The sequence below is a fragment of the Oryzias melastigma genome, linkage group LG5 (assembly GCF_002922805.2).
Source record: "Oryzias melastigma strain HK-1 linkage group LG5, ASM292280v2, whole genome shotgun sequence".
NCBI classification, from domain to species: Eukaryota; Metazoa; Chordata; class Actinopteri; order Beloniformes; family Adrianichthyidae; genus Oryzias; species Oryzias melastigma.
The window spans coordinates 19,034,465-19,054,935 of NC_050516.1; the positions used below are offsets into that span (position 1 = coordinate 19,034,465).

General features: G+C 36.5%; 1 protein-coding gene across 2 annotated transcripts; it reads left to right on the forward strand.

Annotated features, from left to right (window-relative positions):
- Nucleotides 1–280: 280 nt before the first annotated feature.
- On the forward strand, nucleotides 281–19,551 carry si:ch211-286o17.1 (hematopoietic progenitor cell antigen CD34). Of its 2 annotated transcripts, none has more exons than XM_024270344.2 (8): nucleotides 281–640; nucleotides 12,620–12,691; nucleotides 13,019–13,161; nucleotides 13,643–13,732; nucleotides 15,307–15,427; nucleotides 15,708–15,760; nucleotides 17,154–17,303; nucleotides 18,413–19,551. In XM_024270344.2, the coding sequence occupies exons 1-8, from the start codon at nucleotides 559–561 to the stop codon at nucleotides 18,599–18,601; spliced, it is 900 nt and encodes a 299-aa protein (XP_024126112.1). In that variant the 5' UTR covers nucleotides 281–558; the 3' UTR covers nucleotides 18,602–19,551. The 2 variants fall into 2 exon arrangements, with proteins under 2 accessions (XP_024126112.1, XP_024126111.1); XM_024270343.2 differs by having other exon boundaries at nucleotides 283–640; nucleotides 12,932–13,161.
- The last annotated feature ends 920 nt before the right edge of the window (nucleotides 19,552–20,471 follow it).

Here is a 20,471-nt window from a genome sequence, read left to right on the forward strand (position 1 = left end):
CTGAAAACAACAGCCTGTTGTCTGCAAACACTTTATGAGTGAAAACTGCTGCTGTGTCCACATGCAGGGTTCACTGCTCAAGTAGACTCCTAAAGTGGCCACAGATGAACAAAGAAACCCTCAAAAAACTTTTTAAAAAATCTTTTAAACCAAGTCATCCCAACATTTGGGATCCATAGTAATGTACAGTGTGAAAATGTCTATAAAGATTTCAAGAAATTGCTCTTTTTTTAATCCAGAACATCCACTGCAAGACCCCTTTATTCTGTTCCCCTCCATCCGCCTTGCTTCTGCCTCAAGAGGGGTGGGGGCACAGAGGAAGGGTTAAAGCAACCAGTGGAAGACGGGGTGTAGGGCTGGGCTCAGTTAAGAGAGGAAGGGGGGTGGCCATATAAAAACTGACAGAACACAAGTGGTGCTTTATCCACCCTGTACCACTCTGAGTAAGAGGAAACTCCTGAACTGCTGTGGCTCAACCAGCTTTGCCCTCCTCTTTCTCTGTTTCCCTCCTTTTTCTCAAACACACGCACGGTGGACGTGTGCACGCCGAGGACCACAATGGCAGCATCAACGCAACCAGCAGAGAGGCCCCTCAAAATGCTGGCTTTGGCTTTGCTTCTCATTGTGCCACTTTTGAACAGTAAGTAACAAACACTCAGTGCCGTGGGGGTCAATTGTCAGGGATCAAATGACCATCTACTGGAATGGGGAGGGCCAGGATGGGTGGCGCTGGGGTGGGGCAGTGTTTGTTTGAATCTTCCTCGAGTTTAATTCAAATTTTAACCCTACAACTTTTTTGCTGCCTGGGACTCATGAGAATGTTTAGGTGCGGAAACCAAAATAAAAAAAAAAGGATTTTCTGTTTTATGTATCTGTAGGATGTTTGAAGAAAAAAAAAACATACAAGAACTTAGCAAACAAAGGAGTTAGTTCAAAGAACACATTTCTTTACTGATTTCAATTTAAACCAAAAAATCTCAACTCTAATTCTTTGAATGTGTCAAATATTATTAAAATAACAATGCTAGGACATTTTTTTGCTGATTTTTTTTCCAATTTTTGTGTAGCTTCTTTGCTCTCAGGCTTGCATGATCAACACAGTCTTGGAGAAACGCTAATGTTTATATTTAGCTTGACGCAATGTGATGGCAGTAGTAACGTGCGTGAGAGAAGGGCGTGGAGTTTGGTTGTTAACATGCATCCTAAAAATGGTTGTGCTGATGCAGCAAGAGCTGTGAGCTCGGCATCTGACCTATCCTGTGCATCAAAAGAACATGTGGCACACATGCATGACTTCTTGCAGAAAGCAATGCAAAAATAGCTTGAAAGGAATGAACTCCAAATATTTTTATGTGAAAACTTTCACTTCAGCGTATATTTAAATTGTTAAAATATGTATATTTTTCTTCCAAAGCAAACTATTTTATCTGTGGAATTTAGACTAAAACAAAGAGCAAAATAAGTTAAGGATCCCTCTTTTCCTGAAATTACGGTTAGACTCAAACTTTACTAGAATGACCTCAAGAGACCAGAATAAGACCAGAAGATGTGGAGAAAATATACATCAAACATAAACTTTGAGGTTTCTATTTAAAAGAGGCACCGGGAATGAAGTGCAGCTACAGAAAGACTTGTCTGCGGCGCTCTGTTGTGGCTTGAAACAAACCTCATACTGGGTTCCCTAATTCAATCCTCGTGTGTTGTTCATGAGATGAAGCTTTTGTGAATGAGACCCTCAGCCAAGATGGACAGCTGCATTTGATTAAGCAGAATGCGACTCCGGCTATACAATTTCAACTGATCCTGAATCATTGTATGAAAAGAAAGTCTCTTGAGAGAGAAGACTTAATAAGTGATATAAAGTTAAAGCAACTCAAAACTTGTGACACACCAAGACCAGATGTTTGATTCAAAGTCTTTTAAGATAAAAGATCCCATTTAAAAATGCAATATCCCTTTTTACTGGATTGCATTGCCAGCCTCAAAGATGAGTGAAAAAGATTTTAGAATGCAGTTGAGTTTTAATGAAATTTCAACAGCCACAATGAAGTCAGTGATTGGAGTGGCTGCCCATACAACTTAGTGTTGAGGATGTTGAGTAGAGGTTCAGGTGATGATCAGAAACAGCAGGACTTGTATTAGAAAGAGGTCCTGTCTGAAACCAAAAGCAAACTTCAAGATTCACCGTGTTATCCTTTAATTCAATTCTTTGGGACCAGTTTAGTAATTTTATTTCTTTTTAAATTGCATTATAACACAGATACTTGAACATAGCAGTACATCAGAATGGGCTATCCAAAGCTTGGTTTAATAAACTATCTAACCAGTGATCTGGTATACTTAGTCAACAAAATATTTCTTCGAATTTTTTAAGTGCAGTTAAAAACTGCAATTTGGCCATCAAGCAATTTGTTATATTCATGACCTTTTCCCAAAAAAGTATTCTAGAAGTTGTCTCAAGTAGTTTAAGAGCTGGAACTACATGGTAAAAATGTCTAATACTGGCTTCCAAAGAAAGTGGTCAGATTTCTTTTTTTCTAGACTACAAAATTATACTAAAAAAGTTGGTAATGGTGTGCCATTGAATAGTCTGGTCAATGAGTGTTTAATTAAAGTATTTTCTAACTTACACTAAAAATAGTGAAACATTGGATCAATTCACAAAAATTCTGTGATTTGTTAAATTTAACATTTTTTTGTTTTGTTTTCATCAAAATAGGTAATGGGTAACGCAACTCAAAAATGTAATTCGATAAAAACGAATGTTTTACTTTCTGTAGTGTACTACATTAGTTTTTAATGTCTTTACACTAAAATATTTGAACATAAGAAAATGGAGCATTTGTTTGCATTTTGTGTTCACTCATGTACTATACAACAGAAGATTATTCACTGAAGAGCTGGTCTCACAGCTGGAAATACCACAGTGTGGTCTTTAGCCAAGGTGCAAAGATGTTATGTGTACACAATGTCAAGAATGGTGGATTAGACCCATTGATAATGTTATGTCTTTGGAGCAGAGCTGCAAATATTTTGGTGTGTTCGTCAATTTTAGTGTACTGTAACATGACATACATCTCAAAAGGAGAGACTTGCTCATCAAAATACTCATCTAGAGTAGTTTTTTTTTCAATAAAGAGGATAACAGCAGCAAATGACATCTCTGTATCTGGTAAAAGTGAATCCATGTGACTAGGACTGATGTATTTTATAAAAGCATGGCCATGTCTGCTTCATTAATTAGATTAGATTGACACTCCATCTGGAAACTCTTATTTCACTGTCTGCTTTTAAACGCAGAGTAAAGGACATTTTTAAAGAATCATGTACATGTTTTCTTAATCGGTAATTTTAATATGTCTTAATCATGTTTGTTGTTTCCTTTCTTCTTGTTGTGTATTTTTAGCATTTTCAGGCCAACATTGTAAATAAGAAATTGTTCTTAATGTTTTGCCTGATGAAATAAAGGTTATATAGATTCTTTTCTCATTAGTGATCCAATTAGATTTTTATCTAAGCTCCTTTTCTACACTTTAATATAAAATAAAAAAAACTGACTAATGTTGTTCAACCTCCAGCTTACCCCTTAAGGGGATAAGCCACAGCAAATTTGCTTTTGTTGATTCGTACAGGTGGTTTGGCAGAGGAGATGCTCTTCCTGACAGAACCCTGTATTTTATCTGGGCTGGGGACCAGCACAGGGGGACCCAGACTTGGGCCCCTTGTGGCTACAAAGTTTGGCAGCATGAAGATTCTTGCCCAAGGAGCCATACATTGACAGATGTGGCTTTAATTATCAGTTTTGTAAAAAGAAAACAAATGGAAATCTCTTTTTGTGCTAATAAATACTTCTTGTTGAATTATCATGAAATAGTTGACGTGTGTTGGAAACAAAACTAGTAAAAAGGGGAAAATACTTCACCTAAACAGTTAAAAAAAATGAAAATACATTCATGCAATTGCTGAGTGCATAACCATCTCGCAGTAAATATCACAACATATTAGTAAGAAACCAGGAGGATAAAAATAAAACATTATTTTTGTCTGCCTACATGTTTGAAAGAAGTGATTCATACCACCTTCAATTTTAAGGAAAACACAGCTGTTGGCTTTGAAAGGTGATCGTGTTAATTTTTCAGTTTCTCACCAAAATCCTAACCTTTAAACGTCATGATCCTTGAACCACAGGAGAAAAAAAAAAAATCTTGATGACAGGGTTTTCCGCAAAAGTGGGGAAAAGACAAACTCGTGAGAAGAAGGAATGCTCAAAGGCAGGAAGAGGCTTACGTCTAAAGTGTTGTCAGTGATATTTTTGGAGTCCTTTGTGCTTGTTAAATTTAAGTTTAAATGTCTTAAGATTATACTTGAAACCACATTTTGCTATGTGGTTGAAGCTGTGCCTGGGCTAAGAAGTGGTTTGAGGAGGCTCTTGAGTAACGCAATGAACCCTGCACAACCTTGCTGCCAAGTCCAAGTGTGCAAAGTATGCAGTTGTGTGAATCATTGTTGTTATAGTACTCATTGAAGTAACAAAAAAATGAGAAAAACAATGATGTTTATTCCTGTTTGAAGCAATACTAAAACCAAATCTAAATCTTCAAGTTTGATCCTTCCTCAGTTTCTGTTCGAGTTCATGTCTTGGCACATGTACATACAACCTTTTAAACAAATAATCATCCACATTTGCTTAAAGACTGTTGTTAATCCTCATCTGAAAATAAACAAAGCACTGAAAGACGTTGAACTCTTTAGCCTTTTAATACTTGATGCATCCAAGCATTTGCATGGCAAACAACAAAAAGGTCAAGTAAAATGTTTCATTTGATCTAAAAGCCACTTTGATTCACAAAAATGTAAAATATTACAACACTTCAGAAATGTCAGTGCCAAAAATGCATTTTTTTAGACATATTTCTCTTTGGTCAAAGTCCGTGGAGAGCCTTTGATCTACTTTTATCTGCGTCACTGCCAGTCACTCATTTCACATCACACACTAAACAGTAAAACTTTAGCAAAGGTTTGTGTGTTTGGGTGTGTTTGTTACCTTGTTAAGACCATCTAGTGTAATCACTGCTATGATAGGCTCTATGGGTTTTATGAGAACATTTGATCAGTCCTAATGCAGAGGAATGCAGAGCTCAGATTCTTGGATAAGTTTAGACCCTAAGTGTGAACGAAGGTTAGGTAAAGGTTAATGTTAGGCATGAACTGGTGATGGTTAAAATTAGGGTTAGGGATCGGGTTTGGCTTTACAAAAGCAATGGAGTCTATGGAATGTCCAAATAAGAATAGCAGCACAAACGTGCATGGGTGTGTGGGACGAGTGAGGGTGTTAAGTGTTTGGGCAGGGGAGGGGTGGACGGGGCAGTTTTTCTTTTCTTTTTCTTTTTTGGCTCTGAATTGAAAGCAGATGCCATGTTCCCTGATTGTGGTCCCTAGAAGCAGACATCACGCTCTGGATAAAGCAGCTGCAGTGGCCCAAGGCTCGGACGGGTGAGTTTAGTAGCTGGGCAGCCCTGTGTGAAGTGAACGCCCCCTTTCTCTGTTCTGATTGAAACCATAAGCTTCTGTTACTTTTCTGCCAGGAGAGAAAAATGGCCAGGATACCGCTATTAATCGCTGTGACAGGAGTGATAAGGGAGGGGCCACAGGAGGTTGTGGGGTGGGTGGGGGATGGGTGGTCACTGAGGGGGTCAAGATAGTGGGGTCAGCAGCTTGTTGTTTCAAAAAGGGTAAGGTTGCAGGGTATGTTGACTTTATAAAGCTATGCTCCAGTGCTGGATTTTTGTAAGCATGGACATTCCAAATCCGGAGGAAACAACTCAGATATGAAAAAGCCAGAAATGCTCCAGGAAGCAGGGATTTTCCTTAACTTCCTGCATAATCTGTATCAATCTAAGAATAGCCAAGAAAAGTTTAAACACTGTTTTTTACTTAACTGCATTTTATTTTTGCAACTGAACGCGCTAACCACAAGGAATATATTTTTTTTTACTTTGAAAAGTTCTATTGAACACTGCTGCATGTGACCAGAAGGGTTCAGCATTGACACGGTGGTCCAGTAACGAGTGCAGACCATTATCACCTCAGCATGACCAATTACACCACCAGCAAAAGAAGGGTAGGCCCACAGGGACCCAGTGCCACCATTTTATAGTTTGTAGCTCCTAAACACGTGCACCAAGTCTATGAATGGATGGTTTGATGACTTGAACTAACCAAACTAGCTTTGGAAAGGGATTTTAGAATTGTTTCAATTGTTAATGTTCAATTAAAAAAAAATTTTGCATGTTTGCATAGGTAAACAAGGTTGACTAGAAACCAATAAGCACTTCTCCTCTCCCTCTTAGTATGAACATTATTGTGGGAAAGTAAAGGAAATGTTAAGTCGTTTGGTTAGACTGCATACAACCCACATGTTTATCTGTCTAGGTTTGCATAATATCAGAGCAGGCATGACAGGAATCAAACCACCATGCCCAGTGTTTGCTCTTGTGAAGGATTAAAACATCCTAAATGTGAAAATATTTCTTTTATGACATAAATATATTACACAGGGCTCTCTTTGTATAAGCCAAAGACACATTTATGCTTTTTTAAAGAATAACTTGCAATTAGGGTTTTTGTGCAGTTAAAAAAGACGGGAAGGCTCTGAATTTTTTTTTTTGACACTGACTTACAGTGTTTAACATAAGTTCTGTCCTGACTTAGTGAGCTGACTTATTTTGGTCTTTACAACATACATAAACTGTCATTCATCCTTTTTTTTTTAAAGCAAAACGGTGTGAGACCTTAAACCTATGCTTTGCTGCTGGAGTTATCCATTTATTTTGCTGAAAAAGAGGACATACTTTCATGTTTAACTCCCATCTAAAGCCACAGGACATGGGTGTAACATGTTCCGCTTCTTGTGAACTACATACGTTTGTTTTCATCCTAACCATTTAGAATAAACGAAATTCATGCATTCTAGTTTTTATTGAGGGAAGGTACACCCTGAACAGTTCCCCGTCTAACCATGCATTCTCACACACATGGACAATTTAGAACTACCAGTCAAGCAAACATTTATGTTTCTGGAATGTCAAAGAAAGCCTGGAAAAACCCCAGCACATAAAATCCACACAGACTGGCAACGGATGGATTTTGAACCAACTGATATTATTTAGAGATTGTTCTTCTTGTTTGCATATGAGGCCCAGCTATAAACCTTTGTAAATATAATCACAAATAGAAATTTTAATAAAGAAATGGTTAAAAAAAAACATTAAATAGAATTTATTAGGATTGGTCTTTTTTAGTTCACGTATTCTGAATTTTCACATTTATAGTCACACGAATATTACCATGAGAGATTTATCATCCACTTAACTGAGAAAGAAAAATGAAAAAAGCTGACTTACTTTATATTTGGTTAATAACTTAAATCACGAGGATCAAAAATGAAATGTAAAATAAAAAAATGTAAAATATATTCAGACTTTTAGGTATCTTGAAGCTTTTTCACAAGACAAACATATAATATTATTTCTTCGAGATCAATGACTTTACCTCTTCTCTGTGTCAAGTTTTTCTTAAATTAAACAAAATAATAAATTAAAGTTTGTTATTATTTTACCGAATTATGTAAATCGCCAGCAGATTTCACTTGAGAAATGTTGGCAGATAAACATTATCTGCACATTAGTGGGTAAAGGAAAAGGAAACCAAAACAGTGTGTGACTGTTGAGAAAATATTCAATAACTTGCTTCATGCTCAGAGGCTTACTGAAGACGAGGCAAAAAACATCTGCACAGATGACTTTACATGGCTATTTTTCATACATTTGCATTAAAAGCTTCCATGACAGTAGATGCTGAAATAAGTCCTTGAGAAAAAAACAGCGTGCAGTCATCTTTGAGAGACATAAGACGCGGAGATATTATGTAAATATATGTAAAGATTTTTATGCAGAGGTGGTACACGATGAGCCATCAAATATATGATGAGGCAATTCTAAGGCATTGGAGACAAGGCAAAGCCTTCTGGGAATGTGCAGTAAAAGTAGTTGTTCGGTTATAGCTTTTCAGATGCAGCTTGATGTTACATTATTGTGTGAGAGGTGTGAAGGCCTAAATCTCACTTCGATATATGCTCCAGATTGGCTGTGCGTGACTGGGACAAGGTAAACGGAGACGGAAAGCTAAGAGGGAGAAGGGCGTGGAGCCGAGGGCTTGTCCTCCTCCAAAGCCTGCCACATTCCTCCATCCAGAGTCCCAAGAGATAGGGGGGGTTGGTGTTCAGGGTGGAGCATATCCAGACCACAGTCGTCAGTCAGAGAATTCTGGTGGGAAAATATTCCAGAGAGCTATGAAGTCAAAGCCAGCGCCAAATAACATGTGGAGTCTTGGCTGAAAACGACTTGGCTTTTAAAGTTTCACTGACGTATTTCTGGTGAGGGATATTTTTAAACTTGGCACAAAAAAAAAAGGAATGACAGAAATGCTTCTTACAACATCTGTGATTAAAAGCTCAAAAGTTTAGGCATTATAAGCATACTATAAAAGTGTACACCGCCTACAAAGGTGGACCAGGAAAGAATCACGACGAGATTTTAGTGAAAGATGAGGAGATGATGACCTTTGAGGTCACTCTGACGAAATACACAGACCTAAAACCTGAAAGCCATTGCGTCATTAAACCACACATTATTACTAAGCCTTCTTGGCTCTCATCTAACATGAGCACCATTTGCCTTCATAAATGCTAGATTAATAACATCAGATAGGACCCACAGTTAGGCTGTAATGAGGCCAAAAAACAAGTATATTCTGGAATTAATAACGGTAAATGATTCTGGGTCTAATGAGGTGGTCAGAGCGGGACAGTTTATTGGTCGTGTTGGCCGAGCTGCAAAAGCAAACCTTGTGCTTTTTACAGTGCCTGTGGCTAAACAAGCGTGTTTTGCTTTATGAAAAGTGCACTGGAGTGAATGACATCATTAACTGTGAGAGGATGTTTTTTTTTTTTTTTTTTTACAGAATAGATTGGAAATGACTCTGTCTGCAGCAAAGTAACGATTTGCAGAACACTGCCAGTGTTATTGTTGAAAGACAACCACAAACATTTTTATCACTAACAACATTCTATTCCATATGATTACATGTACTTACATATGAACATACATACACAAACATTTTTTTTTTTACAAAACCACCAACTGAGTTTGAACAAAAACCTTCTGGACAAAAATATGACAAAACTCCTGAGCTAGAACAACACATTTCAGCCTAAGCAGTCAAGCAGTTCAGGATGTCACTTTTGTGTGGGAAAAGCTAATTTATGCTTGATGCTTGACCATCTCAACCACTTTGTTTCTTTTAGAGAAAATGTTGAGATTCAGAAAGACCACCCAGTAGCAAAGGAGGGACAGCTGCACCGTCAAGGCTGAAAAACCCATATAAAAGATGAACATAAGAAAACAATGTGGCCTCCTAAAAGTCACTGGTCCATTTCCTTATGACCATTTTAGATAACTAGAGACATCAAGCAAGCCGACACCCTCTTCTGACATCTGGCTTTGGCTTACAAAATCAATGGCACACTGAGCATTCAGCACAAAAGAATCTATTTTTTCTCAATGAAAACTAAGGTGCATTCAGACTGGACACAAATGTGAACTAGAGTTATTTTCTCCCAATAATCCAGAACAAATTTTCAGTCTACATACACCCAAGCAGACCCTGGTCAAGAACCAGGAACCGCTCTCTGACCCATCTTTCTAGATGGTCACTGTTCATTTCTAATTGGATTGAGCTTCAGTTTGCTCCATTGACTGTATATAATGTCAATAGTTCTGAGTTTTTCTCAGTTTGAATAGACTTCAGTGGAACAACTGAACCAGAACGGCCACCGTAGCCATAAACTACAGGACATAAACAGAGTAGCAGAGCAACAATGAGAGACAGCAACTCATAGAAATTTGGTTCAAAGAATACAGGCTTATTAAAACAACTTTTAACGTGATACACAGTGGTTCTTGACAATCTATATGTCCTAAACAATTATCAGCCTTTCAGCATGCCTCCACCGTACCAAAGTAGCAGTAACACGAGTCCCTGATGATTAAAATTGATCAGGAAATAATAAAGTTTGAAAAAGTGAACTAACCCGATGAGGATTGCAAAGTTCCAAACTATCACTATTCTTTCTCTCATTACTTTGCCCCGCCCTTGTAATTCCTGGACAATGACTGAAGAGATCTTTAGTCTCCTGGTTTTGTTCACAAACTTTGGTACAAATAAAGAAAAATTTGCATGACAGCAGTCTGAATACAGACCAAACACAAGGATCAGGACTCATTCCAGATCAAATTAAGTGGACTTGGTCTGGACCAAGGGACTCTCCCAGTCCGAGTTCACACATAATTATGATTTGTTGCAGATGGCAGGTATGTGAAAAAAGGATTTTTAACAGAATTTGAATAATAAAATTAAAATCATTCTGTCATTCTCATTTGAGGACCATGAAAAGTTATTTCAGATCTATACAAACTATTCTGCCAATGACAAAGAAAAGTAGTCAACTGCATAATGGTCTATTATATATGCCATAGTTTTGTGTCTTAAATCAAGGGCATAATTTACTTTATCTTGGATATAAAACCACAACAAATCTGGTGTTAGTATAAACTATTTTCAAATACAATTTAGGTGATAAAGTGTGGAACAAATACTGTATGATGTACAGCTGCACTGTACAGTTGCTAGCACTTAACATGCCTGAGGACCTCTCTTGAAATTGACGCAATAGTTTTAAATTATGCACACACACACACACACAATCTGCTATTTGTTTTATCACCATGACACCCAAATGAAAGCTAAAATCAGTAACAGAAGTGCTAATATGACTTTCTTTGCCTGATGTGAGAACCACTAGAAAATAACAGCACAAAAAGATTACCGGTATATCATTGCGAGGAGGAAACAACACAAACTTTTATGAAAATGATTTCTTTTGCAGATCTATTTTGTTTTTAATTTAAATTTTGGGTTGGATTTTGACAACTTTTAGGTTTTGGCCTTTAGAAGAAAAGATTTCCAAGATACTTCAGACAAATGAGATAAAGTACAAGATAAAGTCAACAATAATCTGCAATCGATTATTGTATTTTCTTATCTGATTAAGTTTTTGTATGTTGTAATGTAATTATCCAACACTTGGATTACTGAGTTGTCAGCTTGTAACGGACCAGACTCTCCTCTGTCCTAACTTAAACACTGTTTTTTATGGTGGAATCAGGATTTTTATCGATCTGCTTCACTTATCATATTACCACAAAATAAACTCCCTTTTCTGATCATTTGTCTGTTTGCTGATCAGCCATGTGCATAATGAAAAAGATTGGAAAGAAAAACATGTTTTCCCTGAAACCATCTGCTTAGAAAAAGCATAAGCAGGTGGGGGAATGAATGTGTAAGGAGAGAGCCAGGGGTACGGGGTTACAGGCATATTTTGAGAGTGAGGTAATAATGTGTTGTTTCACAGAAAGAAAGAAAACAATGCATGCTGGATAATCTGGTTTCATTTATAGATCTGAGCGATGCAACGTGAGCTGAACAGATCACCGCAATATAAACCTCTGGCTCATTAACTCAGTGACTTCAGGGCGTGGCAGCATGTTTTATCAGTTAGCCAAGAAAATCAATCCAGTCTACATTTTTGTGGCTTCACGACTGAAAGAAACCCTAAAAATATTGATATATGTGCCAAGTTTTTGATCACTGGTTGGATGACCCATCACTGCTTCATTTTCAAAAGGTCTCTTCAGAGGCGCCAGTCAGGATTTAATCAGCGTTTTGGAATAAATTTTTTTTCTTTATATAAATTTAATCCAGAAACATTAGTTTTTAAAAAAATATCTAGCAAAAGACTAGATTTCAAAATAAAATGCAATCTGGCAGTTTAGTAGCCTCAGTGATCTAAAGTAGTATAGGTCTGTTACAACCATAAACCAAACAACCAAACTGATTTATTCTATTAGCATTTGATTGTAATATAAATAATAAACTGGTCAAAATCGTGATTACAGCCTCCGCTGTTAGACATTTCTATACATTTAATAAAAAACAAGTGATACTAGGAGATTTATTGATGGCTAATGAAACAAGTACTGTACAGGGCGGCTGTGGTTCAGAAGTAGAGCGGTCGACCCCGATCGTTAGGTTGCAGGTTCAGCTCCTGCCTTGTTTGGGCATGACACTGAACCCCACATTGTTCCTGGTGGTTATAGGTTGGCACCAGTGTTCGGCAGCGGAGCCGCCATCTGTGTGTGAATGTGTGGGTGAATGGAACTGTGACTGTGGCACACTATGGGTCTTCAAGGAAGGTAGTAAAGCTCTCTACAAGTATACACCATTTAAGAAACATGCAAAAGTATTTAAAAAAAAAACTTAGGATGCAACTGTAGGTACTTCAATAAAAATATCAGACAGACAACGTATCTGATTTATCTGAACTCTGGTAACACATTTACTGGTCATCCAGGTTTTCACTATGATTTTTAGAACATTTTAATACAGTACATGTGTGTCCTTTAATCCCTTTTTTTAAAAGTGAAATGTTCTGATTTCACAGGTGAAGTAATGGCACAAGATCAAATTCTTGAAGAACCAGCGATACTGTTTGAAAGAGGAGACGATATTCCTGGTAAGATGAGAAGCTCTAACAATTACTGCATTTGTAAATGATGGGCCCACCAAGTTCATAGATTTATATTTTGCATTCCATAGATAGTTTCAGTCTATTTAAGAATTGATAAGCCTTACAACGTTAAACTAAATCTTACTATTAATAGCCTGACCGTTTTACCAAGTCTATTCTTTTTTATTTTTTGTTTTATTTTGTTTTTTTAATCCATGGCTATTGAAATAAGTACTGCTATTTCAGACCCTGGTTCTCCACAAGTACAAACCCAGGTTCTGCCTACTTTGCAACCCCGAACTTCTGAACGCACAACGACTCCTCTGACCACAGAGAAAGGAGGGAATCACAACGGCAATGACCTCACAACCCGGAAGGAAGCAACAACTGAGGGAACTAAACCCCCAGAGAGGACAACAGCTAAACCAGGGACTCCAGCCCCTCACAGAGGAGATGGTCCCAATGACACACCAAAGGTACAAATAAACACCATAAAATGTGTCTTACTTTGATGTAAGTTTGTCTGGTGTACACTTTTGTCTTTGTCTTCAACAATATTCTTCCCAGTCATATTTACAAAGATATTTGTTTACATACCTCTCTGTGAAATTAATTTGATAAAATACACTTATCAGAAGAAAATATGAAAAAGTTAAAATCACAAGAATTACTTAATGTGGATGTATATTTACTGAGGTGCATGATTAACTGATGGAAAGTCTCAAGTTTTGACCTTCATTTGCAAAAAATGATATGTTGTAAAATAAATGAAATAAAAGGGGTCTTATTGTCAGTCCCTTCGGCTGGGTGGTGAGCAGTACAGAAAAAAAAAAATATTATTTCATTAGCACTAATTATGACACTGATGCTAAACATACATCTGTTTCATTGTGTGAGCTTAATATCTTTAAAGACGGAAATAAGAAACTTACATTTTTTTTGCTTTTGTCTCTGCAGCCAAAGGGTGAACTTGCCTGTGTCTTTAAAGAGGCCTCCTTGGAAGGAAAAAATGCCGTCCATCTCAAACTCAAAACCCCCTCCCTCTGTGTAAGCCTCCAAATTGCCTCTTTCTCTGACTTGCCTGCACACAGCTGGTGTGCAGTATCAGCTTTTTATGGCTAAAGAGGAAGATATTTCCACAAAGATCAAATAAAAAAATGTTTTGATGAAATAGTAGTGTGAGTAAAGGGAATCATTTGATGCAAAAGTTTAAAAAATAATCCTGCAGAGCTATTTCCTTTTTATTTTTCCATGAAAACAGTAGGAGAGATTTCAAAAGAAGAGTTAAAAAAATGGCTTTGTTTTTTCTTTTGAGTTGCTTATGTGTCCTCTAAACTTAACCTCTGAGGGAAATTTTCATTTCAGAGCTAGAAACCGTTGATCCAACAGCCAGTGAGTTGCTGAAGATGTGTGCATCTTTCCTTTTTAAAATTCCAGGAGATTTTTGTTGCTCAAGAAGGAAGGAATGGTTAGCATTTGGAAGGCTGTGGGAGAGCAGCACTATGGGTGGGCCCGACGCTTCTGTAGAAAAAGTAACATATAGCAGCCCGTGGCTGTAGTGTGAGACGGTGTGTTTTTACGTTTGTGTTTGGAGAGAAACATTCTTCCCAGTCTCAGCATGACAGCACTGAGGTCAACAGCTTTTACTGTGGGGGTCTAAACTATACTGCTCTACATATGATTTCGATTACTGCAGCTCCCATGTTGTCTGTGAAGAACTACAATGTTTACTTTTAAACAGGACATAAACAGCTGTGGCCAGTGAGACAACATAAGGGGGTTTCCTGTTTGATTAAACCAAAAAAGCAAGCTGTAATTTTGCAGAAGTTGCCTTTACACCCAAAAGAAAATGCATTTTGGGAAGGAAACAATGTTCAAGGTTGATGTAAAAAAAACAAAACAAAAAAACACCTAGTGCAACTAAAGATTTAAAGATAAAGCAAAAGGCATTAGATTATCAACAGAAATGAAGGGAATTGTGATCAACAAATTTTGACTGATATGTAATTGAATGAGTAGCCTAGAGGATTGCATTAAGGCAAAGATAATACTTGAGTTAGTCTTCAAAATTGGATCAAACTTAAAGCCGTAGATATAAAAATAAAAAATAAAAATCTCTGTCTGCCTCTGTTGGCCGCACGTATTCAAAATTAAACTTCAAGTTAAAGTCCCGTTAACTGTCACACTCCTAAATGTGGGAAATGTGGTCTCCACATCTGACCCATCCCCTGGTGGAGCCGTGAGCTGCAGAGACAGCCACGCTTAGGAACAATTGGCTTGTTTAACCCTAACCGTAGTCATAATCCTAACCATAACCCTTTACTCTGGGTTTGTGCGACTAAGAAAAAAGTTTAGCGCTTGCCGCACGTTTTTTGAAAATTGCGTGCGAATAGACACTTTCTTATTAAAAAGAGAATCAATGTTTTTTTGTTTTTTTTTTTAGATTTTCTATATCATCTACAAAAGTTTGGATAAAAACAAAGAAAGAAAAGGGCATCTGATTTTACAGAATAATTTCTTTTGGGTCCACAATGAGTGCCTCATAGAATTTTTTAAGTAATTGATAGTGTTTTAAGATTCCTATGTTTTACATCTGTAATCTTTTTTTCTGTTTTATACAGTTACAAACTCTATCAAATATTTGGAGTGTTTTGGATGATTTGTGTGAAGAACACTGCAGGCTGGAGATCTACCAAGCACCTGGCACAAATGAGGCCTTAGTCTCTGGGAAGACTATTGAAGGTTAGTAAAACATAAAAAAATATAAAAACATAAAAAATAAAGAAATACACATTTCATAAAATATAACAAAATGTTCATTGATGTCAATAATAATTTCTTAGCTAAATAAACTATAATAATAGTCAATGCTGTTGTTTTATATATCAAATTATATTTCTGTACTGTTTTCTACTTCTCTAAACAAGAAATGGGAAAATGCTTTTTATAGAATGTTAAAAAAATGTTACTGACACTTTAATGTTACCTTTTATAATGCACCTGAACTATTATTTAATTGCAGATGATGTTATTGGCATGACCAACAAGTTCAACAATGACAACATCAAGGATAAGGTAACTGTGATGGATGTGGCGTGTTTTACTGTAAGGTTCATCTGAATAAAGCAGGATGACTGTAATTCAGTCAAACTCATTTTTTATGGATATGACTTGATCATTGTGGGGAAAAAACATTAACTGTGAGTGATTTCCAGCAAAACGGTCCTCCCAAAGCAGACACGGCGTTTACTCATCAAACTTGAGGGAAGAAAAACATTCCATCAGTGTGTGGACTCTAAACGGCTTCAAGATGGCCGTGTCACAAACAAACAGCCCACAGGAATAAAATGTCTACTACCTAGGGACCAATGTTTGGTTTGTGGGTGTGCCTATTTGAACCATATGCCCGACAACGCCCACAAATCCATCACAAAATGAATGAACGTGTTAGCCAATTTATGATCAAATCTCTTCATGATTCCATCTACAGTTCACTTACTGACATGTTTTTGATGATTTTCAAGAGTAAAGATGATGCTAAACAGTGTTAGATTGTGAATTAAAGGCTTTGTTAATTTTATCCTGCAAGTACCCCACATACTGTACCTAGCATCTTCTTTACAAACACATAATTCAAGAATCAATTGTGACAGTTTCTCAACAAATGTAATCAAACTATCTGATGTCCCACTATGAATCAGGTTAACCAGATAAATCCTTTAGTTGGAAGATGGTAATAGAATTCACAAGTAAAATGCATTTATTTTAAAAAAATATTTAAATGTAAAATGTTTTTTTTTACTTATTCAAGGGACTAAACATACCTATTAAGTAGATAATTTGTAACCTTTAGTAGTGTTTTAATTTAGCCTGTTGATTTTTTATTATTTATTGTGAATATTTACGGTACAAAATTTAAATTTATCTATATTTTTCTCAATCTCTGTCTGGCTCAAGTTCTTAATAAAATCTGATTATTTGGCTGACATTTTATACCAAACCAAAAAAAAAAAAAAAAAGAAAACTTAGGACCATCATCTTTTCATCTTTTCTACAGCAAACTGTTAATCAAATGTCTTTTGACAAAACATCTATTCTGGATGTTCCACAAACGCATCTTAAACATTTTTTTAATTTGCCTCAATTTGGTTTGCAAACAAGCAAACACATAAAAAATACCCCAATTTGTTTTTTTTGTTTTTTTTTAACCCAAATCCAAGGTTGGTTTTTGAGTTATTTTAACTTAAAAAATGAAATTATGGGAAATAATCATAAATTATATTATAAAAAAAAACTAACTGCAACCCAAAAAAATTGTTTTTCTCCCAAAAGTAACCCAAAAATACAGTATATCTCAACACGAAGAATCCATGAATTGGTTTGAAGAAATAACCCAAAGGTTTTAAGAGTGAACCACACAACCCAAAACAAAAAAAAAACTTGTTCTTTTTTTGTTGTTTTTGTTCAGGCTAACATTGAAAAAGCAACATATCGCTGGGGGAAGAACTCCAAGTTGGTGCTAGTTTCCTTACTGCTGGCTGGACTGCTGCTGGCTGCCCTGCTGGTAGCTGGTTATTACCTCAAGATGCATCGCAAGACTTCTAAAGGTGTCAGACTGGTGAGTATTTTGGAGGTTTAACATTGATGACCCAAAACTGGGCATTTCTACATACAAATCAGTATTCAGAAGTTATTTAAATAAATATTTCAGTGTTAAGATGCATTCACACCGCCCTCTGCAATGTGTGTTCAAGCTGACAATGAAAAGTCAATGTAAATGCACGTTTCAGGCTTCCACTTTAAAAACTCGCAATCACGCGTAGCTAAACATATTTTTAAGATTGTTTTTTGGCTTGAAAGTTTAATTAGGTCAAACTTTGGCCAATCAGGAACTCTGATTGGTAGTGACGGATATCACTTTTAATTCACAAAACCGTTAGAAAATTAATCATAGACGACAAAATAATAATTGCTGTTTTTGCCCGGCTGAAATTATATGACACCAAGTCTATCATATATTGGAATAGAGCTGTGAAGAAAAAAGCCTGCAGCAAGATTCACAACATTTTGACCTCTTCTAACTGCAGGATGCAGACACGCACTAGTAAACCATAAAAATCAAATAAAAAGAAGAAGAAGCCCCTCCCTGCTTGTCCAGTGTGAACACTGCGGGCTGAATAACTGAGCCTTCTAGCGCATTCTGGAGTATTTGAATTTCCAAACAAACATTTACCCTGCATCTGGTTGGAACTATTGCTTACAATAATCCTTAATTTGTGAAAAAAATACAAGCAAAGTGGTTTTCGGTCAAATAAGATATCATCAACCACATCCAAAATCTAAGGGAAAACAGACAACAACTATATGAACGTAAAGCAGCAGCCCCTTTGAGATGGTTCTACTTAAACCACTAGCCATGGGGTAACATCTGGTTTTAGTGTACTGTATTTTGGGGTTGTGGCATGATCTTTTAGATGGCAGCAGGCCCACACAATGTAAAAAAAAATGTAGAATTTTTTACCAGTTTTGATAAAAGTCTTCAATTTGAGATTCCTTGTATTGTACTTTAAAAGCACTGCTGTTAAAAAGGCAAAAATATAAATTATTATAATGAGTAAAGCTGGAGGACATGGTGCATTTTTAAAATTTGCAAATCATATCTTTATTCAGCGTCTTACTGTCCAACTGAAGTTCCTGTCTAAAGTCAGTGCTCTGCTCCTTCCTTAGGCCGAGTCTTTCCAGGTGGACGAGGAGAATCAGACCAACACTCTGGTGTCTGTGGCTCCTCTGCCTCAAGAGCCCGTCGATAAGCCGACTGCAAATGGGGAGTCCCCACCAGAAAACGGAAACAACCCTCCACCCACCACCAATGGACACTCCGGTAACCAGACCCAAGTGGCTGACACTGAGATGTGATCCCCCACACTTCTACCAGTCCTTCTTTTGTCTTCAGCTTTCACCGCTCTGTAGGATGAGAAGAACAACAATAAGTGCCTGTAATGTGAAAAGTTTGGGAACACTCGCCTTTCTTGGTGTCAGGAAGTGGCTGCTTAGGTTGACTGTCTAGGATTTGATCAGTTCGGACTTTTCTCTTAATGTGACAATGTTTGTGAAACCTCCCAATAATGGTCTTTGTGTGTTGTTGATTCCTGATGGTGCACAAGTTGCTCTATTACTTAATCTGACAACAGTGAACTAGTGAAGCCATACAAATGAACAGGTTTTGTGCTGCGGGACAAATGCTAACGGTGTCTTTTTTTCCAAATTGCAACACAGCGAAAAAAAAAAGGAAAAGAATCAAGTTCTTACTTTTACTGCTGGCATTATTTTATAGGAATTTAATTTTACGGCAGCAATTCGTATTTTCAAAAATGAGCTGGAGAATGATCTTTGGTTTGAGGGATAAATATTGGTATCAAGCTGTTCAAAAAATGAAAAAGTCCTTAAATGTTAAGCTTTTTTTCCCCTGAAGTTTATTTGGGGCAGACTTTAAAGTACATTTTATTACCCAGTCTTGATTACTGTTTTGTTTGTATGTTTTTTTTTGTTTTTTTTTTTGTCTTTTGTAATAAAAACATGCCAACTCCTATCCTTTATTCACCACTGCTTCTGTTTAAACATGAACATCAAGCTGTTCAAATGCCTTAAAATAAAAAGGAGGTTTTGAGTTGTGAAAGAAGGAAAATGATATCTCCCACCAAATTCCTGGGTAGCAGATAGAAGGCTCAGCATTCCCATGACTGCCAGATTCTCTTTGTTGATGTTTAAACCAAATAAATCCAGTGATTCTTTTTTTTCTTACTTGTTCCTCTTGTAGTTTTTTTGTAAATATGTTTGGAATCCTCATTTATAAACCATTGATATTATCAGTGGAGATTGTCCTTCTTTTATTTGTCTCAAAAAGAATTTTCATAATCTGCATCATCCGAATATGTTTTAACTTCCAGTAATTATAAACGGTTGGGTGTAATGCAATCCTTAGGTAAACTATATAACTGAATAGTAATAGGGGTGTAATGATTCATTTTTAACGAACTCATTTACTTACCTAAAATCGATCCAGGACATCTTTAGGCAAAAGTTCGGCCAGTGTGACTCAAATATAAATACCTGGTATTAAACAGTGCAGGTAAAGTTTTCCAGATTCCTTGTATTCCATGCAAGATAATCAAGTGTAAATTAAATATGTGTACAAACAAACAAATGAACAAAAATTAATGACAAATCCATTAACACTTTAGCTTCATAAAGTTCAGCCCACTGTTGGTTTTCCATATCAAAATAATACAAACTGATCATTATAAGAACATTATAAGAAAATTCAAAGTATTTCCACACATTGGACTGTAATAATGGATTGATCAGTTTTTTCTCTCATTACATGTGTGTTGTCAGTTGTGTCGACACTCGGTCGTTTATATGATGTAGTAAAATAGATCTACCATACTTCAATCTAACTTCAATCAGAATCGATATAATATATTTATATAATATTGAAATTAATAAGGGTTTCCGTAGATTTGATTTGATTTCATTAACAACTTGCCTCAGACAGATCAGTCTGGTTGGATCGTAGGAATAGAAATTGATCAATCGATTAATCATTACATCCCTAGTATTAAATGATTTATTGCAGCCCACAGCTGGGAGTAAATTAAAATAAAAGAGGCACAACTAATGAAAACATTGGGATATGTTCAATTTACACAATACAAAGTACTCATTTCTATTGTTAAAAAATTCGAAACTATACAGACCTGAAATTAATATTTTACAGATTGAAGAA

What these genes read in the sequence shown, in the direction of transcription:
- si:ch211-286o17.1 (XM_024270343.2), top strand. Translation starts at nt 559, where the DNA reads ATGGCAGCATCAACGCAACCAGCAGAGAGGCCCCTCAAAATGCTGGCT. An exon ending in ATGACAACATCAAGGATAAG is followed by an intron (nt 15,761 to 17,153) that starts GTAACTGTGATG and finishes GTTTTTGTTCAG; the next exon opens with GCTAACATTGAAAAAGCAAC. An exon ending in CTTCTAAAGGTGTCAGACTG is followed by an intron (nt 17,304 to 18,412) that starts GTGAGTATTTTG and finishes CTCCTTCCTTAG; the next exon opens with GCCGAGTCTTTCCAGGTGGA.